The 19312-nt window shown below is 41.2% G+C and overlaps 1 protein-coding gene across 3 annotated transcripts in view; it reads right to left on the reverse strand.

Moving 5' to 3' along the window:
* LOC121873621 (zinc finger protein 384-like) overlaps positions 1-19312 on the reverse strand; it is a 155057-nt gene that overhangs the window by 105894 nt on the left and 29851 nt on the right. The window contains exon 1 of one of the 3 annotated variants that reach the window (XM_042377263.1): positions 4407-4436. The exons of the other annotated variants lie outside the window; for them this stretch is intronic. Within the exon in view, the coding sequence (XP_042233197.1) occupies positions 4407-4430 (24 nt within the window). The 5' untranslated portion in view covers positions 4431-4436. Of the gene's footprint in view, positions 1-4406; positions 4437-19312 lie in introns of those variants that run through there. 3 annotated transcript variants of the gene reach the window in all.

A 19312-nucleotide genomic window follows, 5' to 3' on the forward strand; every position in this document is an offset into this window, starting at 1 on the left:
TCCTCCTTCCTCTTCCACCCCTCTTCCTTCCCATCCCCCACAGAAAGAAAAATGAAAAAAAAGAGAGAACTAAAAATGAGACGATTAGGAAAAATAGTTGTTTAAAGAATCAACAGTCAGAGATGAAATAAGAGACTTAGCATTACTGGAACACTAGAGAGAGAGAGAGAGAGAGAGAGAGAGAGAGAGAGAGAGAGAGAGAGAGATCTGGTCCACACACACACACACACACACACACACACACAGATTGAGAGTGAGATACGTGTGTCTGGCAGTTTTTTAAGATCTAAGTATAGATTTTAACTCATTTACCACATCGAAATTTTTATTTTAATTTATCTTTTTTTATAATTTTTTCACGTATCCGATAATTTATTTATATTTCGAAAAATTATCCCGGATGAAAGAACAGATTATTTTTATCATTCATTGTAAGATAGAAATAATATGATTTAAAATATGAATTTGTTTATTTTGGTTTATGAATAAATTAAATGGATATAATGAATTTCAGAATCATAGTATTTTTTCTAGTATCAATGAATGAAAAAAAGAAAAATCACACCTAAAAAAAAAAAAACATTTCCTGATGCCATCTTTTACACGTCAGTAAAGATATTTTTCTGAAGTCTGTCTCGTGTCTTGATGTGAAATGCCGCCAAGACAAGTTTCTTCATTAATTTTTATAAACGTGTCGATTCAGGGGGAATATTTTTTTTTATGTTTTTTCTTCCCCACTGGAGGACTCACTACGTTACTGAGATAGTTGTTGCTTCTATAGTAAACTAGATCTATCTTTCTCACTCTAACAGCTGATTTGTGTTTACGTGGTGAGGGGTGAGGGACGGACTTCTCACCTGTGTTCAATATTTCAGGTAAAAAATAATGTAGGTGTTATGATTAATAATTACTATAGTTACAGTCTGGGGTGTTATGGTCACTGTTGTCATGGTAACATTAGGACGCTTCTTGTATAGTAATAGTCGTGTTAGAATCCTCAATCAAAACTTGGTATCATCATCATCGTAATCATCACCATCTTGTACCACTATTCACTACCACACCAGCCACCACCATCAACCACCACCATCATCAATACCACCACCACCACCACCGCTGCAGTGTGTCCAGCCCTAAGGGGAGGTTCCTCTCTCACTCTCTCCCTCTCACTGTATCAGTCTCTCTCTCTCTCTCTCCGCCTCACCACCTCACCCCTCCTCCCCGTCACCTAGCTCACCTGCAGCAGCCTGCACCTCCCTGGCAGGTGGTTCCCAGCACCACCTGTGTGTGGGAATGATGCCTCCTCACCTGATAACTGAGACTGCCACCTCATCAAGAGACACCCAGACACCTAGTCAATGCTCTGCCTTTTTTCCAATTTCACCTCCTTTTCTGCTGCCTTCTGTCTCTGTCTATCTCACCTGTCTCTCCGGCTGTATCTCCTTCCTGTCCCTCCCCTCTCCTTCCCCCCTTCCTCCCTCCCCCCCTGTCCCTCCCGGCCTCTTCGCTGCGCCACCTACATGTTTGTTGTCACCCACCACATGCATATACCTGACTGTTTGTATTTTATCTGTGTGTTATTGTTTTTGTTTTTTGGTAGGTGTGGATGTATGTGGGTGTTTGTGTGTGTTTGTGGAGGGGGTTTGTTTGTTTGTGTGTACTGTGTTCATCTTTGTGGGTGTGTTTGCGTGCTTTGTATGCACTCTATGTGTGTTTGTTTGTTTTTTATGTGAGCAAATTGTGTTCATGTGTGTGTGTGTGTATGTGTGTGTGTGTGTGTGTGTGTGTGTAGCCCATATATTTGTGTTTGTTTGCGTGTTTCAATGCAGTGTCTGTGTGGAATAGCACATCAGCAGATAAACCACATGCACACACACACACACACACACACACACACACACACACACACACACACACACACACACACACACACACACACACTAACAAAAACATATACCTCTCACCAAACACTGTCACACACATCGTCTAGTGCAACAAATCACACACACACACACACTAACAAAAACATACACTCTCACCCAGGCACTGTCACACCTGTCGTCTAGTGCAACAAATACACCATATCCCGCTCCTACCCGCCCCCACCTACCCACCCATCCGCTCCTACCACCCCCCCACCTACCCACCCATCCGCTCCTACCACCCCACCTACCCACCCATCCACTCCTCTCCCTTCCTTGACACCTAACCCTCCCTCTTTCCCTCCCACCTCCTTCCCTCTCATTAAATAACGAAGATAAAAAAAAATCCTCCATCCTTACAGAGAAGTTGCACAGAGAATAACACAAACAGACAGAAAGACAGACAGAAAGACAGACAGATAGACAGACGTAGACACATACACACCAACACATACAGAAGAGAGGAAAAGAAGTTTCAGCAAAGTGAATAACAACACAGTCTTTCTCTCTCTCTCTCTCTCTCTCCCACAATTAGCGGGAGGCAGAGTACGACATATTCCGAAATGAAACGAGAATTTAGGGGGATGGGAGGGTGTAGGGAGGGAAGGAAGGGAGGATGGGAGAGAGTAGATGAAAAGGAGGGAGTGGAGGGAATGGAGTGGAGGGAGGGAGGGAGGGAGGTAGGTAAAGGCAGCGTACGAAAGCAAGGGAGGGAGCAGAAGGGGAGTTAGGAGGGAACAGTAGAGGGAGCGGAGAGAGGGATTGGAATGGAGGGACTGGAGTGGAGGGAGTAAGTGGAGTGGAAGGAGGTAAACAGGGAGGTAGAGGTAGCGGACGAAAGCAAGAGAGGGAGGGATGGGGAGGGAGGGAGAGTACAGTATTTCACGCGGGACTGGACGACGCACCTACTCATAAAACCTTCATTGGAATCCCTGAGTTTCTCCGCTCGAGAGAGGTGCCACATGCACGATAATATTCCGTGAGGTACGATGTCTGGCGGGTCTATCAACACTACTGGTGACTTTTGGCTACATAGTGATCTTTTGAGCTGTGGGAAACATTGTAATTTTTTTTTTGACAATTTCCTCATCTGAGACACCCCCCCCTGCCTCCCCTCCTTGGTTAATCTGGCTAACTACTTCGTTAAAGCACAGAAGAATGATATAGAATATATAATACGCTTCACCTGCAAGAAGAAATTGTATAATGAGCAAGTAAAATACGTTTATTTCACATAAATTACCAATTATACGACATTTAAAACTTTATATTGCGGCAAGTAGCGGCTGCGGCAAGCATGCGAGAGAGGACTACACGTCATTATATAAATTTCTACTTCACTACACATGTCATCACTACGTCATCATTACACATCATCACTACGTCACCTACAGTACGTCATGCGCAATAACATAATAATACTCATGCAAAAACGCGCACTTCCACAACTACACTCAGTACAAATGTAAATAATTCTCTGCAATTACATTCTAACATCAATAACATAAGGCGATGCTAATTATGATTAAAATCTTTAATTACACACAAACTCTGTAGATGAAAGGCATTACGGAAATGAAATATTGACACTGCATTAATTCCCTAAAGTTAAATTCGTGTTGATAACCTGTAAATCTACCTTTCTGGATAATATAAATAACAGGTGAATCAATCAATATCAATAACTACACTATAATTAATAAATCATCAATAACATAATTTTCCGTAATATCTGAAAAAATACGTAATTATAACATGCAAAATAACATTAAAATTAAAAAATAAATAAATCCCGTCATAGGAGTGATGAGGGCGAGAAAGACTTAATAACCTCTTATGACTTTAATAACCAAGTTCGTGTTACTAAGGATAGAATACTGGCCTTTAAAGAAACCCCTCGTGAAAAAATCAAAAGGGTCGTGGTATAACCTTATCTCGCCCTCACACATATATATAAACTCTTATGACACGGGGTTAGGTGTGGCAAAGGTGTCGTGGCGGCTGTCGGTGTCACTCCTCCCAAGGTCTGACACCAGTGGGACTCTAGGCATAATTAAGCCAGAGATGAAAGAAAGGTCCTACTGGGTGGAAGGAGTGAACACAGAACACCTCCACCACGCGGCTCTCCACAAAGAATATGACAATGGCGCCATCTATATTACTGTGTGGTGGTAAACTCTAGCACTAGTAGCCTGCAGTACCGGTGGCCTGGAGTACTGACAGCCTGCAGTACTGGCGGCCTACAGTACTGAAAGCCTGCAGTAGTGGCTGTTTGCAGTACTGGAAGGCCTGTAATATACTGGAAACCTGCAATACTACCAGCAGCTTTTAGTTTTACCAGCCTGCAGCACCACCACCACCAGGCTGTAGCACTACCACCAGCCTGCAGCACCACCACCACCAGCCTGCAGGACTACCACCAGCCTGCAGGACTACCACCAGCCTGCAGCACCATAAACCTACATTAACACCAGCGGTACTGACCTGACCCCAAATAGAAGGGAACATTTGAAAGGCCTGTGAGGGAGGAACCGGGAAGCAAGAAAACAAACCAATCAGAATAACGGGTTTAAGGGTCAAATTGGTGGTTTATGGTTGTTTAGTATGAGTTTGTGAGGTCATGTGAGTGTTAGTCGTCGATTTGTGAGTCAGGAAACGTCTTCGTGTTTATGAGTTCTTGTGAGTTAAAAACCTTCTTGGTATTTAGTCATTCTAGAGTCTCTTGTTATTCGAAGCATCTGACCAATCAAAATTAAGAATTATAATGATGAAAATATTCTGTAATTTATATTGGACAGTGTTGAGGTAAAGTTACGATTTGTAAATACAAATAATTAGTGACGTAAGACAGAGAAATGTTAAGTATCAGGTACTGTGGCATTCGTATCAGGACAGATTAAAAACAAAGAAAAAGTCCTAATGTGTGTGAAAAATCTCCCTAAAAATGTAAAAAAAAAAAAAAAAATCTAAAAACAATTACAAAATTAAAAACTAAAAGAAATATTAAAAAATTAAATTATTTTTAACCACTGTAAAAAATCAAAGATATAACGAAAGAAAAATTAATAATCGAAATTATCCGAGACAAAAACTCGAAAAAATCGGAAAATTCTAACAAAAATGATCTAACAATCTGAGAAAAATCTGAAAAATATACAAAAAAATCGGAAAAGACGAAACTGCAGATGTTGTCAGAAGGAGTAGGACAAAGTAGGGAAACAGCCCAATGATACTCTCTTCAAGTCAGACCCGTCAGAGTAAAGTCAGACCTACATCGTGGGCTGAAAAATTAACAAACTACAACGAAATATGTTATAGGTCAGGGTAATTTAACATAGGTCAGTGCAATTTAACAAAGGTGAGTAACTTAACATAGGTCAGTATAATTTAACATAGGTCAGTATAATTTAACAGGTCAGTATAATTTAACAGGTCAGTATAATTTAACATAGGTCAGTGTAATTTAACATATCGAGTCATAGGTTAGTTAACACCAGTCAGTCGGATCGTGTGTGTGTGTGTGTGTGTGTCGTGCCTAACTAACGCTGATGTCAGAACACAGGAGTGAGTGTGTTATAGCTCAGGAAGTCGACGTCATTAGAGTGCGTGTGGGAGGAACCAATCGGAAGGTGAGAGAATTGCCGGATCTTTGCGTGTCAAGTGTCTTTAGATGTTAGCTAGTTGAGTGTGTTAGTTGCTAGTTGAGTGTATTACGTGCGCGATGAGTGTATTACGTGCGTGATGAGTGTGTTAAATGCTAGTTGAGTGTGGTAGAGGCATTACTAGTAGATCGGTTTCTTACGCGTCTCACAGCGAGTATGTAGTGAGAATTTGTTTAGCATTATCCGAAAAAATATACAAATATATTTCAGATTATTTTTTCGGATTATTTTTTCTTCCTCGTGAAAAGAAAAAAGATACACCAGGTATCTTTTGTATATTTTCTGTTAACTGAGGTATATATAATAATATATTTTGGATAATTTTCTTGGGTCGGGGCGATTGGAAAAAAAATATATTAGGTAACTTGTTCTTGTATTTAACGGTTGAGTGATCTATTTCTAGTTTATTCCTCTTCTTCTTTCCTCCCTCCCATTCCCCCTTAATATACCCCCAAGTTCCCTCCACCCCCATTCCCCAAAACACCATCACCCTCAACCATCTCCAAGCTCCCCCGTTTCCCCCAAGCTCCCCCGGTCCCCCTAAGCTCCCATCCACCCCCATCCTCCCACCAAGCTTCTTCCTAACAACAAATTGATGTAGATTGATGAGCATAGATCAGCATTTATCAGCAACTCAGATGGAACGACTCACCGCCTCAGGAATGGATCTTCCAGTTGAACAGAACCTGTTGATCGTGTCATGGAATAATCAGTTTTTTTTTTTTGGTCTTCATTTTTGTGTTCACGTCTTCTTAAATTCTTGCTCCACCCCATAACCTCCCCCACCCCCACCCCTCTCCATAAAAAAAAATCTTCCTTGTTCTTCTATTCTTAAACTTTTTTCAATATTTTTTTTATATAGTTATTATATTGGGATTTTTTTTCTTTCGTTAATTATATTTTCGTTTTATTTTCTTCTCTTTATTGTTATTTTTATGCAATTACTAAATAGGGATTTTTTCCCCATTTTTTTATATATTTACTGAGTAGGGATTTTTTTTTATTAATTACTAATAGGAAATTTTATTTAGTCTCATATATTTGTTATATATATTTTAGCAGTGAAGGGAAGACGCAGGTTAATCACGGAGACGAAAGTATAAAAAAAAAAACTCGGAAAATGAAAATGAAAATTGATATGTCCTTTACTCAGACGAGACAATAAACTACTCAACAACCATAGCCAAGGGAGTCCCCGAGGTAGTCAAGAAGAGAGGAGGGATATAGCTAGAGAATTAATAGCCAGAATAAAATAGCCGAAAATATGGCAGCTATATCTCAGGTAAGAAAATATAGCAAGGAGGACCCGTTGATTGTGTCAGGTACGTAAATATAGCCAGGGAGGAGCACAGAGCACCTCTTTGCGCCAAAACACGTGAAATATAGCCAGATAAAACCCAATTGACAGAGAGAGAGATGCAAGAATAGAGGTACAGGTGGGTCTATTAAGCAAGTTACAGGTAAGAATACAGGTACAGGTGGGTCTATTAAGCAAGTTACAGGTAAGAATAGAGGTACAGGTGGGTCTATTAAGCAAATTACAGGTAAGAATACAGGTACAGGTGGGTCTATTAAGCAAGTTACAGGTAAGAATAGAGGTACAGGTGGGTCTATTAAGCAAGTCACAGCTAAGAATTACGCACAAGACGAGTTCAAGTCAAGGACGCTTACAGTGACTCTTGATATTTAACACACTATGATCGGCAGGTCTGTGGGCCTCTCGTGACAAGCCAAGACTCTGTGAGCGGTACTAAATAACTCCTAGCAGTGAAAGTAGCTCAATATACATAACTCAGTGTACATAACTCAGTGTACGTAGCTCAGTATACATAGCTCAGTACAGTACACTCCGCCCCTGAGAGTTGAGAGAGAGAGAGTGTATCTATAGTACACTCTTTTAACCCAGTGTATGTTATGACGACTTGGGTAAAATTATCATATAAATCCACTAATTAATCTTCTAGTGCACTCATACATCAGGTTATCCCTTTATAAATATATGTAAATGTATATAATAGAATATATATCTATATACCTGTATGTATGAGTATATATATTGAGGGAAAAAAATATTATTAATTATATATATTTTCCCACCCTATCGGTAGAGCTCCCTTCTTTCTTTCTCTCTCTCTCTCTCTCTCTCTCTCTCTCTCTCTCTCTCTCTCTCTCTCTCTTCCTCTCTCTCTCTTTCTCTCTCCTTCTAATGAATGTAAAAGTGCCCGATAGTTTCCCCTCACCCTAGGGAAAGTTTTGCCAGCATGACATTCCCCTCTCCCTAACAAAAGTTTAGCGTAGGGCAACTTTCCCCAACTCACCTAACAAAAGCTACACCGGGGTTGGCTTTCTCTCTCTTACGAAAGAATCAGAATCATGACTTTCCCCGTCCTTGGGAGCCATTTGTTCCTAGAAAGGGACTTCCCTCTTCCTGGTGAAAGTTTTAATCTGGTCAGCATTAACCCTCCTTTTCTTTAGCGAGACCCTTAGTGGTTATCCCTTTCTCTTCTACACATACACTCTCTCTCTCTCTCTCTCTCTCTCTCTCTCTCTCTCTCTCTCTCTCTCTCTCTCTTCTCTCTGCCTCTTTCTCTTTCGCTCTTTCTCTCGATAAAAAATCATAACTAGCATCCTTTCCCTCTCCCCTAACAATTTTATTTACAGAAAAACTTTCCCCTCACCCCCCTTTTCTCTCTCTCTCTCTCTCTCTCTCTCTCTCTCTCTCTCTCTCTCTCTCTCTCTATCCCCTCTTTCCCTAACAAAAGTCACAGCAACACATCTTTCCCCCCTCTCACTAACAAAAAGCTCTCATGGCGGAATGCTGCTTTCTACTTTCTAACAAAATTTTCACGACAAGAATCTTCCCCCTCACTCAAAATAAAAGTCAGGGCAACATAGCTTTCCCCTTAACTCTTCCCCTTCCCCCCCAAACAAAAGTTACAGTAACATAGTTTTCCCCTTGAACACCTAAAACAAAGTAACACATCTTCCCTTCAACCTCAAAACATCACCCACCCACCCACCCACCGAAAAACAAAATTAATACAGCAACACATCTTTCCCTCAACCTCAACACCCACCCACCCACACACCCACACACCGAAAAACAAAAGTATACGGCAACACATCTTTCCCCTCAACCTCCCCAAACAAAAGTTGACAGCAACACAGCTTTCCCCTCACCCCAACAAAAGAAGAAGAAACAGCAGAACAAGTCAGTGTGGCGCTGGTGTGAGGTACAATCCTCTTCCCTTCACAACGCTGCCCCCACAAGCCCCCAACTTTTGGCTACAACTTTATCTTTTATGTTATTCTATATCATTTTGCCTTACTGTGGCTTCGGTTTGGATAGCAACAAATATCTAAAATCAAAGCAGAAGGAGGAAGAGGAAGAGGAGGAAGAGGAAGAGGAGGAAGAGGAGGAGGAAGAGGAGGAACACCGTGTAAACAAAAAAAACTCAAGGATTTTCTCCCCATGTTCCAAGGAAGTTCTTTTACTCCCGTACAATATGTGTCAATTATTTTCAGTTGGTGTATTGTTTGATTGTTTATTTTTTGATGGGGGTACGGGAGTGTAGGGAAGGGGAGGGGTATAATAGGGTGGGGAGGGGAGTAGTTGGGGGAGAATAAGATGTAGGAAGTGGGGTATTGGGAAGATAGGGAGATGAGATGAGGATAGGAGGTATAGGTAGGTAAATAGAAAGATAGGCAGGTAGGTTGATAGGTAGGTAGTTAGGTAGGTAAGCATATAAACTGAGAATAAAAAGTTAGATATATATTATGTCTAATTACTCTCTCTCATTATGATATCTCAGGTAAAATGTAATTAAGAGATGCACACATTTCTATATCACCGTTTGAGACTGTTTACCTATACCGTAACAGCGACGTCAAGGATCGCTATAGTGGGTCAGTGCTTGGGAGTACACACCTGCATCGGAACTCTAGGATGGGCCCATGTGTGCTTCATTTTTCGTCATTATCGTTACATTATTTACTTTTCGTCAGTTTCGTCTTCATTTTTCGTCAGTATCGTATCATTGTTTACTTTTCGTCATTATCGTATCATTGTTTACTTTTCGTCATTATCGTATCATTGTTTACTTTTCGTCATTATCGTATCATTGTTTGCTTTTCGTCATTATCGTATCATTGTTTACTTTTCGTCATTATCGTTTCATTGTTTACTTTTCGTTATTATCGTATCATTGTTTACTTTTCGTCATTATCGTATCATTGTTTACTTTTCGTCATTATCGTTTCATTGTTTACTTTTCGTTATTATCGTATCATTGTTTACTTTTCGTCATTATCGTTTCATTGTTTACTTTTCGTTATTATCGTATCATTGTTTACTTTTCGTCATTATCGTTTCATTGTTTACTTTTCGTCATTATGATATCTATATCTACTTCACTCACTAACTGGGAACAAAGACCTATTACCCTCCAGTCACCACTCAGACTCCACAATTCCTGTTAACAATCACATATTCACGTATAAAATAAAACTCGACTGTATAAACCAATTGCAACTTCTACAGGAATTTTCTCACATTTATAAACAACAGAAATTCCTCTTAATAAATGTCTATGAATTATACCCTCCCATAAATATTCATATAAATTATACATATTCATATATACATGTATCAGCGAGAGATGTGTAATAGCGTATATCAGTCAATGTTTACCTACAAGTGCTCGTAAACACACTACAGTAACAACTACAGAATCAACTACAAAAATACAGTTTGGAGGCAGAATGTTGCTGCATCTTAGTGGTGGTGTAGCGGCCACACTCTCTGCCAACTACCTCCAACAACTACCTCCACGTTTTAACTTTTTCTTTCTGCAGTTCTGCCCCGTGGGGCCTACCTAAGCCCGTCACAAGCCCTAAGTCTCTCTGGGAGGGAACTGCGGGAGTGGGGGAGAAGGGGGGGAGCAACCTGATGCCGCAACTGCTACGGGAAAGAGGATGAAATATGAGAGAGAGAGAGAGAGAGAGAGAGAGAGAGAGAGAGAGAGAGAGAGAGAGAGAGAGAGAGAGAGAGAGAGAGAGAGCCTCACTGCTTATACGGTAACATTTCATCGCAAGGACTGCCACTAATTTCTGCTCGGAAATCCAATCGTATGGGAAACATAAAAACAGGAATCATTCGTCCCTTGACTCAAAAGTCCACTCGCATTAGATGTCGCAAGCGCTTTCCTTTGAACTTTATGTCATTAATCCAGAGGACAAATTTAATATTTTGGGGGACTTGCAAACCGAACTGCCGACATGGCGTTCGTTCTGGCCCCAAAAAAGGAACACATTAGTTTTCTTCACCTCGTTATGGAGTGAGACACGAACATGGCCTCTCTCTCTCTCTCTCTCTCTCTCTCTCCTGATGAGTAATATATCAAACTAGGTAAACTTTTAGAGGTGATATTCATTTTTTTTATTATTATTTTTTTCTTCAAGGCCATAGAACATTATAAATAAATAGAGATTCGTATATTAACTGGAGCGATTGCATTCTATTTCTTTAGTGAATAAATGAGTTATTTGTTTTAATTTTTGTTATTTTTAATGTTTTTTTGGTTCGTTTTATCATTATCCTCAAGTCATTTTCTTCCTTCCTTCCATCCACCTTTATTATTAGTATTAGTACTACTCTCACTACCACCACTACTAGCACCTATTACCATTACCACCACAACCATGAATACCGATCTACCACAGCCATCACTACCACTACAACCAGCATCTGCCATTACCATCAATCTCTATAACCACCACATACCACCATCAATAGCCACAACCAACATTACCTACCACTACCTACTACAGTAACCATCACACACACACACACACACACTACACACACACACACACACACACACACACACACACACACACACACACACACACACACACACATAATAGTTTGGAATATATCTAACATCCAGTTGATGATATTAACGTATTATTGCAATATTAAAAGATTATACCGTTTCAATACACATGAATTTATAATCGTCAGTCCGAAATCCCAGCTCGATCCCCTGAATTATTATCACTAATTAGGCTCAAGCCCATATGGCCCTCAACGCCGCTGGTGCCAAATGAACACGTATAAAAAATAACTTATCCGTTGAACAGTTAGCGGATCTGGGTTTTGATGATGAACAAAGCCTGGCGCCAACAGGTAGCAGTGTTAGGCAAAGAGATCAATCGTAACTTGTCCCTAGCTCAGTTTAACATTACAGCCTCTGCTCATCGGCGTCATTCAAAAGGACGACGAAATCAACTCGGATTAATTTTCCTATAGAGGGTTGGATGCTAGGAGCGGCCGCCGTCAATGGTATCAGATACAGAGACACATGTCGCCTACTCTATTGATGACAAGCGCTGGCTACAAAAAACTTCATCGGGGAGACTCCAGTCTATTGGTAATTGTCTCATAAACTGTTGTTAATGTTGCCTTTGTGTGTGTGTGTGTGTGTGTGTGTGTTGTGTGTGTGTGTGTGTAAGTGTGTAGTGTGTGTGTGTGTGTGTGTGTGTAGTGTGCATGTGTATAGTGTGTGTGTATAGATATATTCCCACCACTCACTTAAGTCTTTGTACCAGATTATCCTGACACCACCCCCCTCCTCATGAAACACTTTGACAACACAGTAACATTAAACTCCCCCCTTTACCACCCATCCCCTTCCCCCCCCTTCCCCCTCCCCTCGGACATTCATCAATATGTACCATCACCAACACTCACCCATGTCCTCCCATATACATATACAGTATATCCAGAGTCACTTTACACAACATATTGAAATGGCTGCATCATATCTATAAGCTCTCATTTTCCAGGGATGAGGAGGGGGGATGGGGGGTGGTGGTGAAAGGGGGCGGCAGGGGAGAGTAGGGGAAGGAGAGAGGGGAGGAGGGGGATGAGGTATGGTTTTTGTGTCTAGTCTATACAATGATGGTTCTGGTACACACACACATATCTGCTAACTGTACCAACCGACAACGCAACCACCACCTTTTCTATATCTATTGAGAGATTACGATTGGGGTTTGTATATCATAACATGTGTGTGTGTGTGTGTGTGTGTGTGTGTGTGTGTGTGTGTGTGTGTGTGTGTGTGTGTGTGTGTGTGTGTGTGTGTGTGTGTGTGTGTGTGTGTGTGTGTGTGTGTGTGTGTGTGTGTGTGTGTGCTGTGTGTGTGTGTGTGTGTGTGTGTGTGTGTGTGTGTGTGTGTGTGTGTGTGTGTGTGTGTGTGTGTGTTTCGGTGGGTTGGATCTGGTGTTAGGTAGTTGATTATTGTGTTGTGGCAATTGTTGGTGGGCGGGCGGGAGGGAGTAGGTGGGTTTGGGGGTGGGGGTAGGTGGGTGGGTGGGTGGGTGGGGTGTCACCAGCCAACACAGACTAACAGCTCACTAATTAACCGGCAGTAAAATACATGTCAGTCGATCCCAAATTTAATGTACAAAGACCACTGATTTGAATCTAATACTTACGGATTTAGATTATTATTATGAGTTAATTGCAATACATTTATAAACGTGATGTGGATCCATTTTCCAAAGTACATATTTTCGAAAATTAGTCACAAAAATTAATATTGAGCTTCTCGTGTTGGTATCGACGCTGATCTAGTCAATTAATTAGGATTCACATTGTTGATTATTATGAATGGAAAGAATACCGGGTTTCCTCATACACCTAATCTCCCGGTTTAATGGTGTAATGATATATAGGAGTATATCAATATGTACTCCCAGTGCTGTATAATTTTCCGTATGATGGCGGAACAGTATAGTCCTTTTTTGATGACACATACACGTTACTGACACCTTTTAAACACATATTGACAACACCCTATACTCATAAGATACATTGACAATATATTAGTAGTTACATCTACCTATATAATACATATTTAAGCTATTTAAGGATACATATTATACTACCTAATGACATATAACACATACGATATGACACATAAATGCCTTGTGTAATATTTCCCCGTAATTTATTGATATTTTATGGGTATATATATATTTCTTAAAGTCAAATATTATAATACACTTCTAAAGCAGAATATGAGTAACGATGAATAAAATGATCTGACTAACGATGAATAACAAACTTGACTCACCATGAATGACAAACAAAAACGTAAATGGAATCAAATCTTTACTTGGGGTCAATTACGACTGAGGCCCATTAGAACAGTTCAATGCTATGAGCTGGTGAGTGAGTGAGTAACGTATCCCTGGCAACTCCTGAATGGTGAGTAAATGAGGTAATGAATGCAACTGATGGGTAAATGAGAGAGAGAGAGAGAAAGAGAGAGAGAGAGAGAGAGAGAGAGAGAGAGAGGAGGGATTAGCTTTACCAATTCAAGACTGATAATTAGCCATATCGTGAGTGATGCCATATGGTGAGCATTATTTATATGTCGGCTGTGATCTCCGGAAGGGCTCAACACAAGACAGCAGCAGCCCACCACCCACCACCCACCACCCACCACACACACACTACCTCCCTACCACCACTACTACCACCCACCACCACCACCACACACCACCTCCCTACCACCACTACTACCACCCACCACCACCACACACACACTACCCTACCACCACTACTACCACCCACCACCACCACCACATTACCTCCCAACCACCAAGACTACCACCCACCACCACCACCACACTACCTCCTACCACCACTACTACCACCCACCACCACCACACTACCTCCCTACCAAGACTACCACCCACCACCACCACACACACACTCCCCACCACCACTACTACCACCCACCACCACCACACACACACACTACCTCCCACCACCAAGACTACCACCCACCACCACCACAACACACACTACCTCCCTACCACCACTACTACCACCACCACCACCACCACATTACCTCCCAACCACCAAGACTCTCACACCCACCACCAATACCTCCCTACCACCACTACTACCACCCACCACCACCACCACACTACACCACACTACACCACCCACCACCACATTACACCACCAAGACTACCACCCACCACCACCACCACACTACCTCCCTACCACCACTACTACCACCCCTAAGCCTCTGTTCTCCGCATTCCTGGATGAATAATCTCCTCAAGTGTCTTACAAGAATGTTAATAAGTCGCAGGAGTTGGTGGAGATCGAAGTAGTGAAAACTATGGGTGGATGGAAGCGATCCATCACAATGGCCCCGGTTAAATAAACTCGTTTTCCACCCACTCCGATACTTGGGGGTGGTCACGGGGGCGTATCAGGCGTCGCTTACACAATGCAACAATCACCTCTGTACCGCCCTTTCATACGGGCACTTGTCGCGTCTTATGATACAGCTCCCCCCCCCCCCCCTCACGTGTCATCCGATTTGCTCGTCTTAATGTTATGATCCTGGCGACTTGTGTAAGGATATGAGGTACTGGCTGGAGGCGGGGAGGTGCTGGGGAGGTGCTGGGGAGGTGCTGGTGAGGGGGGTAGCACCGGTAAACGCCCGCTGAAGTATTGCACGAGTTGAAAAAAATAACGAAGGAGGAAGGTAGATGAATCAGCGGGCTAACTAACGAAGCCAAGAACTCAACCATCGGAACACAATGGTAGTACCGGAGGATTTCAAAGGCGGGAGAAGAGGGTCGAATTTCTCATAGGGCACCGAATAATGGGCAGCGGGCGCCATGAATAGTGGCGGTGCCCCTTTGGTCACTATTCAACCTCCGACTACAAATCAAAGCTTCGACTTACGGCTGTGCATGCAATTGATGGCTGGACGCAACACGGCGACCAAATCTCTTCCTCTGCTTAGTAAACATGTCCTGTTGAAGCTACTTGTGTTGCCCTGACCACTTACACACACACACACACGAGCTACCAAACTCCGCCAGCAAATATTCTGTCCCTCGTTCGCATCTAACCATACTTTCGCCCACGACATTGCCCATCTTGCCCGAACCTTAACCTGTGTGTGTGGGCAAACCTGACGGGGATACCTTGTAGCAGACGAAGCCACTGGAGGAGGATTTCCACCGCGATTAATTGTATTAATCGCGGTGGAAATCCTACTCTTCTCTCTTTCCTCCTCCTCCTCCTCCTCCTCCTCACTTCCCACTCCTCCTCCTCCTCCTCAGCCACTCTACTCCCCCTGTCCTCCTCTTCCTCCTCCTCCTCCTCTCAGACGCCACGAGGAATAACTTCATTTAACTCATCACAATAATCCTAACTAATCTAACTAAGCTCTCTTGCACGGAAAATGATAATCGAGAACGGTGTGTGTGTGTGTCTGAGTACACACACACACACACACACACACACACATCAATAAATCAATCACTCTACAATAGGTAATATGATTTAAAACAATTGAATGACGACGAAACTACCACAATATTTTCCCCCTTTAAAAAATCAATACAATCACAATCTCCTTCCTTACAATCTCATAACTTAAAAGATAAAACAAATCATAAAAATCACAATCAGTAATCACAATCCAATCCCCCTTCTCACTCCGTGATTCTGTGATTTAAAACATAAGACAATCGGAATCTAATATTCATGATACTTATAAAAACTATAGATGAAATAATAAACAAATTCGTAATCAAATTCTTTCATGTATTGCTATGGCTTCAGAGATAAGGACTGATTACACCTCCAATCGCCATAAAACATTACCTATAAATAACCATTTATTAATTATAGAAATAATAATAATAATAATAATAATAATAATAATAATAATAATAATAATAATAATAATAATAACAACACAGACAGGATGTGATATACCGGTTATGTAAAACGATAAAAATATTATTGTAATTTCTTGTATATTGATAATATATTAAATATATTATTCACTCATACATTTATCTTCATTCATGTATACCTGTATCAAAAACTCGATCAATAAAAAGCATACATAGATAATATCACACATGTAATCGTTTGTTTTTCAATATACGTATCCATGTATACTCAAATCAACAGTATATATGTATAGTTATAAAATTCACCTATACATGTATTCACAAATATATCCATTCATAAATGTATCAATGCATGTATCAATTACTCTATTAGGATATGTATCCATTAGGACATATATATGCAAATCTATCTACACATGTATTCATAAGTGTATGCATTCCTCTCTCAGCGTGTACTAGCAAGATCTGGTCAAAAGCAGCGGTGGTGGTGGTGGTGATAGTGTTGGTGATATGAGTAACTATAATTATCCTGATGGTGAGTATAGTGAACCTTGAGCTAAAGAATGATAATGATGTACTTATGTGATGCGGTCTCTCTCTCTCTCTCTCTCTCTCTCTCTCTCTCTCTCTCTCTCTCACTCTCTCACTAATGGGCACACAATAACAAATACAGTATGTGATCTTGTTATGCTGGTGACTGGTATTATTTTGAGATTCTTTAGTTAAAAAAAAAATTCCTCGTAACTTAAGATTAAAAAAAAAAATCGCATCTTAACTGTGTAATCTCGCTGTATTCCTAGGTTAGTGTAGGACATCTGAGACCCTAGTTAGTGTAGGATCTGAACCATTTTGAGGTGTATTGATACTCCTTAGTCTAATATTGACCAACCCAACCAGTTTAGATAGTCAACATTAATTCTCTTAAACAAAAAAAAATAAATAAAAATAAAATAAAAGAACGACACACCTAAACACTTCCCCACTTTTTTTTATTTATTTTATTTTGTTTTTTAAAGCGAGGTTCACAAATATCTTATCTGTCAGTAAGAGAGGGGGGCACACTACTCGCTTGGTAATGATGATTGATTCAGAAGATAACAGACCTCCTACTGATTCATCCATATAAAGCCCCTCCTTCCCCCACGATCACAACGAGTTTTATACATGTGCTACCTCAAGGGGAAGTATTATTGTTCGTGTTTGGTCTTTGTTGTAGGTATAACATCCTCTTATAGTTTAACGATATAAGTGTTTCTTTCTTTAACCCGACATTGTATACAAGACCTTAACAATGTTACATCATAACTACGTCCTTTTACTCTCGCACTTAAAGATATTCCTATTAAAAAATATACATATATATATAATAAAAAAGTACCCCGCTCTAGATCCTGGGAAGATGGGAACAAAAGCCTTGCATAGGTAAACACGAGTGACCTTTTGTCCGAGGTCATCTTACGACGGACCAACAAGCTAACACGTTGGAGGAGTAAGTGAAGCGTGGCGATATTTACGGTGATAAACATAAATCTACATTCTCGTCACACCCAATTTATCATTCAAGTGCTCAGCCTCTTCTCCCCCGAGTTCATTTGCATGAGGTCAAAGTGGCCAAGATAAAAAAAAGAAAAGAAAAAAAAGAAAAGAAAATGTGGACAGGAAAGTGGCTGTAGACATGATCGAGACTAAGGGAAGAACCGAATTCGTTTTCTTTCGTTCTGTAAATGGTCTTAAGATTATGTGGTCTTTATTTTACTCATTTACTTTCATGACTGCTCTATATACCGGTAAGCTATATAAGACTATATAATAATATTTACCACACGATGTTTACTGTGTTGTCAGCAGCGGCCCGGGTCTTGTGGGCTTCTCGTCATCACGGAACTAAAACGTTATCTTCATCCCTTTGATAAGATTGTGTTACTAGCAGCTGCAACACAACGGATCTACGTGCAAGACCCATTTTATTTTAAAGTGACATTTTAAGTAAACATATTGTCGATTCTACATAATGTATGAATAACAATGTCCAAATTTGAATTCACAAATGAACATCAAAGTCACATTGCGTACGGAGTACATTACATGAGTGCGTATCCCTTTAAAATCTTGGTGCACACCGTCAACCTCTCTCAGAGGGTCAGCTGGCGGGAAATTCGAATGTCTGACCGATGCGGCCCCGATTGTTGTGAATAATAATAAGGAATCTCGAGTATCGGACCCGTATGCTAATTATTCCACACAGAGAGCCACTGGTCAGACTCAAGAGCGCCAATCCAGGACTCTGTTTTCATACCAGATAAATTTCTGTTTTCGTTTTCAAAAAAAATATCTCCGTGGTTGGTCTTCGGAATGTAGAAGCTTATGCAGGATGGTGGGTAATTTGCCTGCATATATTCTATCCTGTTAAGTGAAATCTTCTGCATAATTGGACCTTGTTTAATCAACTTTTCGCGAATTTTTAAGACGAAATCCAAAGAGACGCGGCCGCCTTCCCTGGCATGTCAGCCCGACGGCCGCCACACGCAGCGCTGCCAACCACGTCTCCCGTCCCCGACTCTGCCCACCCCATCCACCGCACACCACAACCTCACCACTCAACACTATGATATATGTTGATGAAGTAATACACGTAGTGAGTTTACAAAAGCACTCACACCAAGTAACAAATCTTCAGTTGCTTGTACAGTGTGTCACAAGAGGAAGATGGTGGTGAGAGAAGAGGTGGAGGCGGTGGCGGGTGTTGGCGGCAATGGTTCCTGGCTTCGTCTTACACGGCCAGTTGAACAGAGGAGACGCAAACATGGACGCTTTGGCATATTAATAGTGCTAAACAACACATTCACAAAAGGGCGGGAGTCTGTATATTAACGCGCGTATGTATGGACCATAAAGGTGGCCAGGGAACACGACGCTCTCCCCCATACTGCCTACTGACCACTTATTCTTATTCCTCAACATGGCCACCTCCGCTACCCTCAAAAT

Source organism: Homarus americanus, unplaced genomic scaffold (genome assembly GCF_018991925.1).
Source record: "Homarus americanus isolate GMGI-L3 unplaced genomic scaffold, GMGI_Hamer_2.0 scaffold50608, whole genome shotgun sequence".
NCBI lineage: Eukaryota > Metazoa > Arthropoda > Malacostraca > Decapoda > Nephropidae > Homarus > Homarus americanus.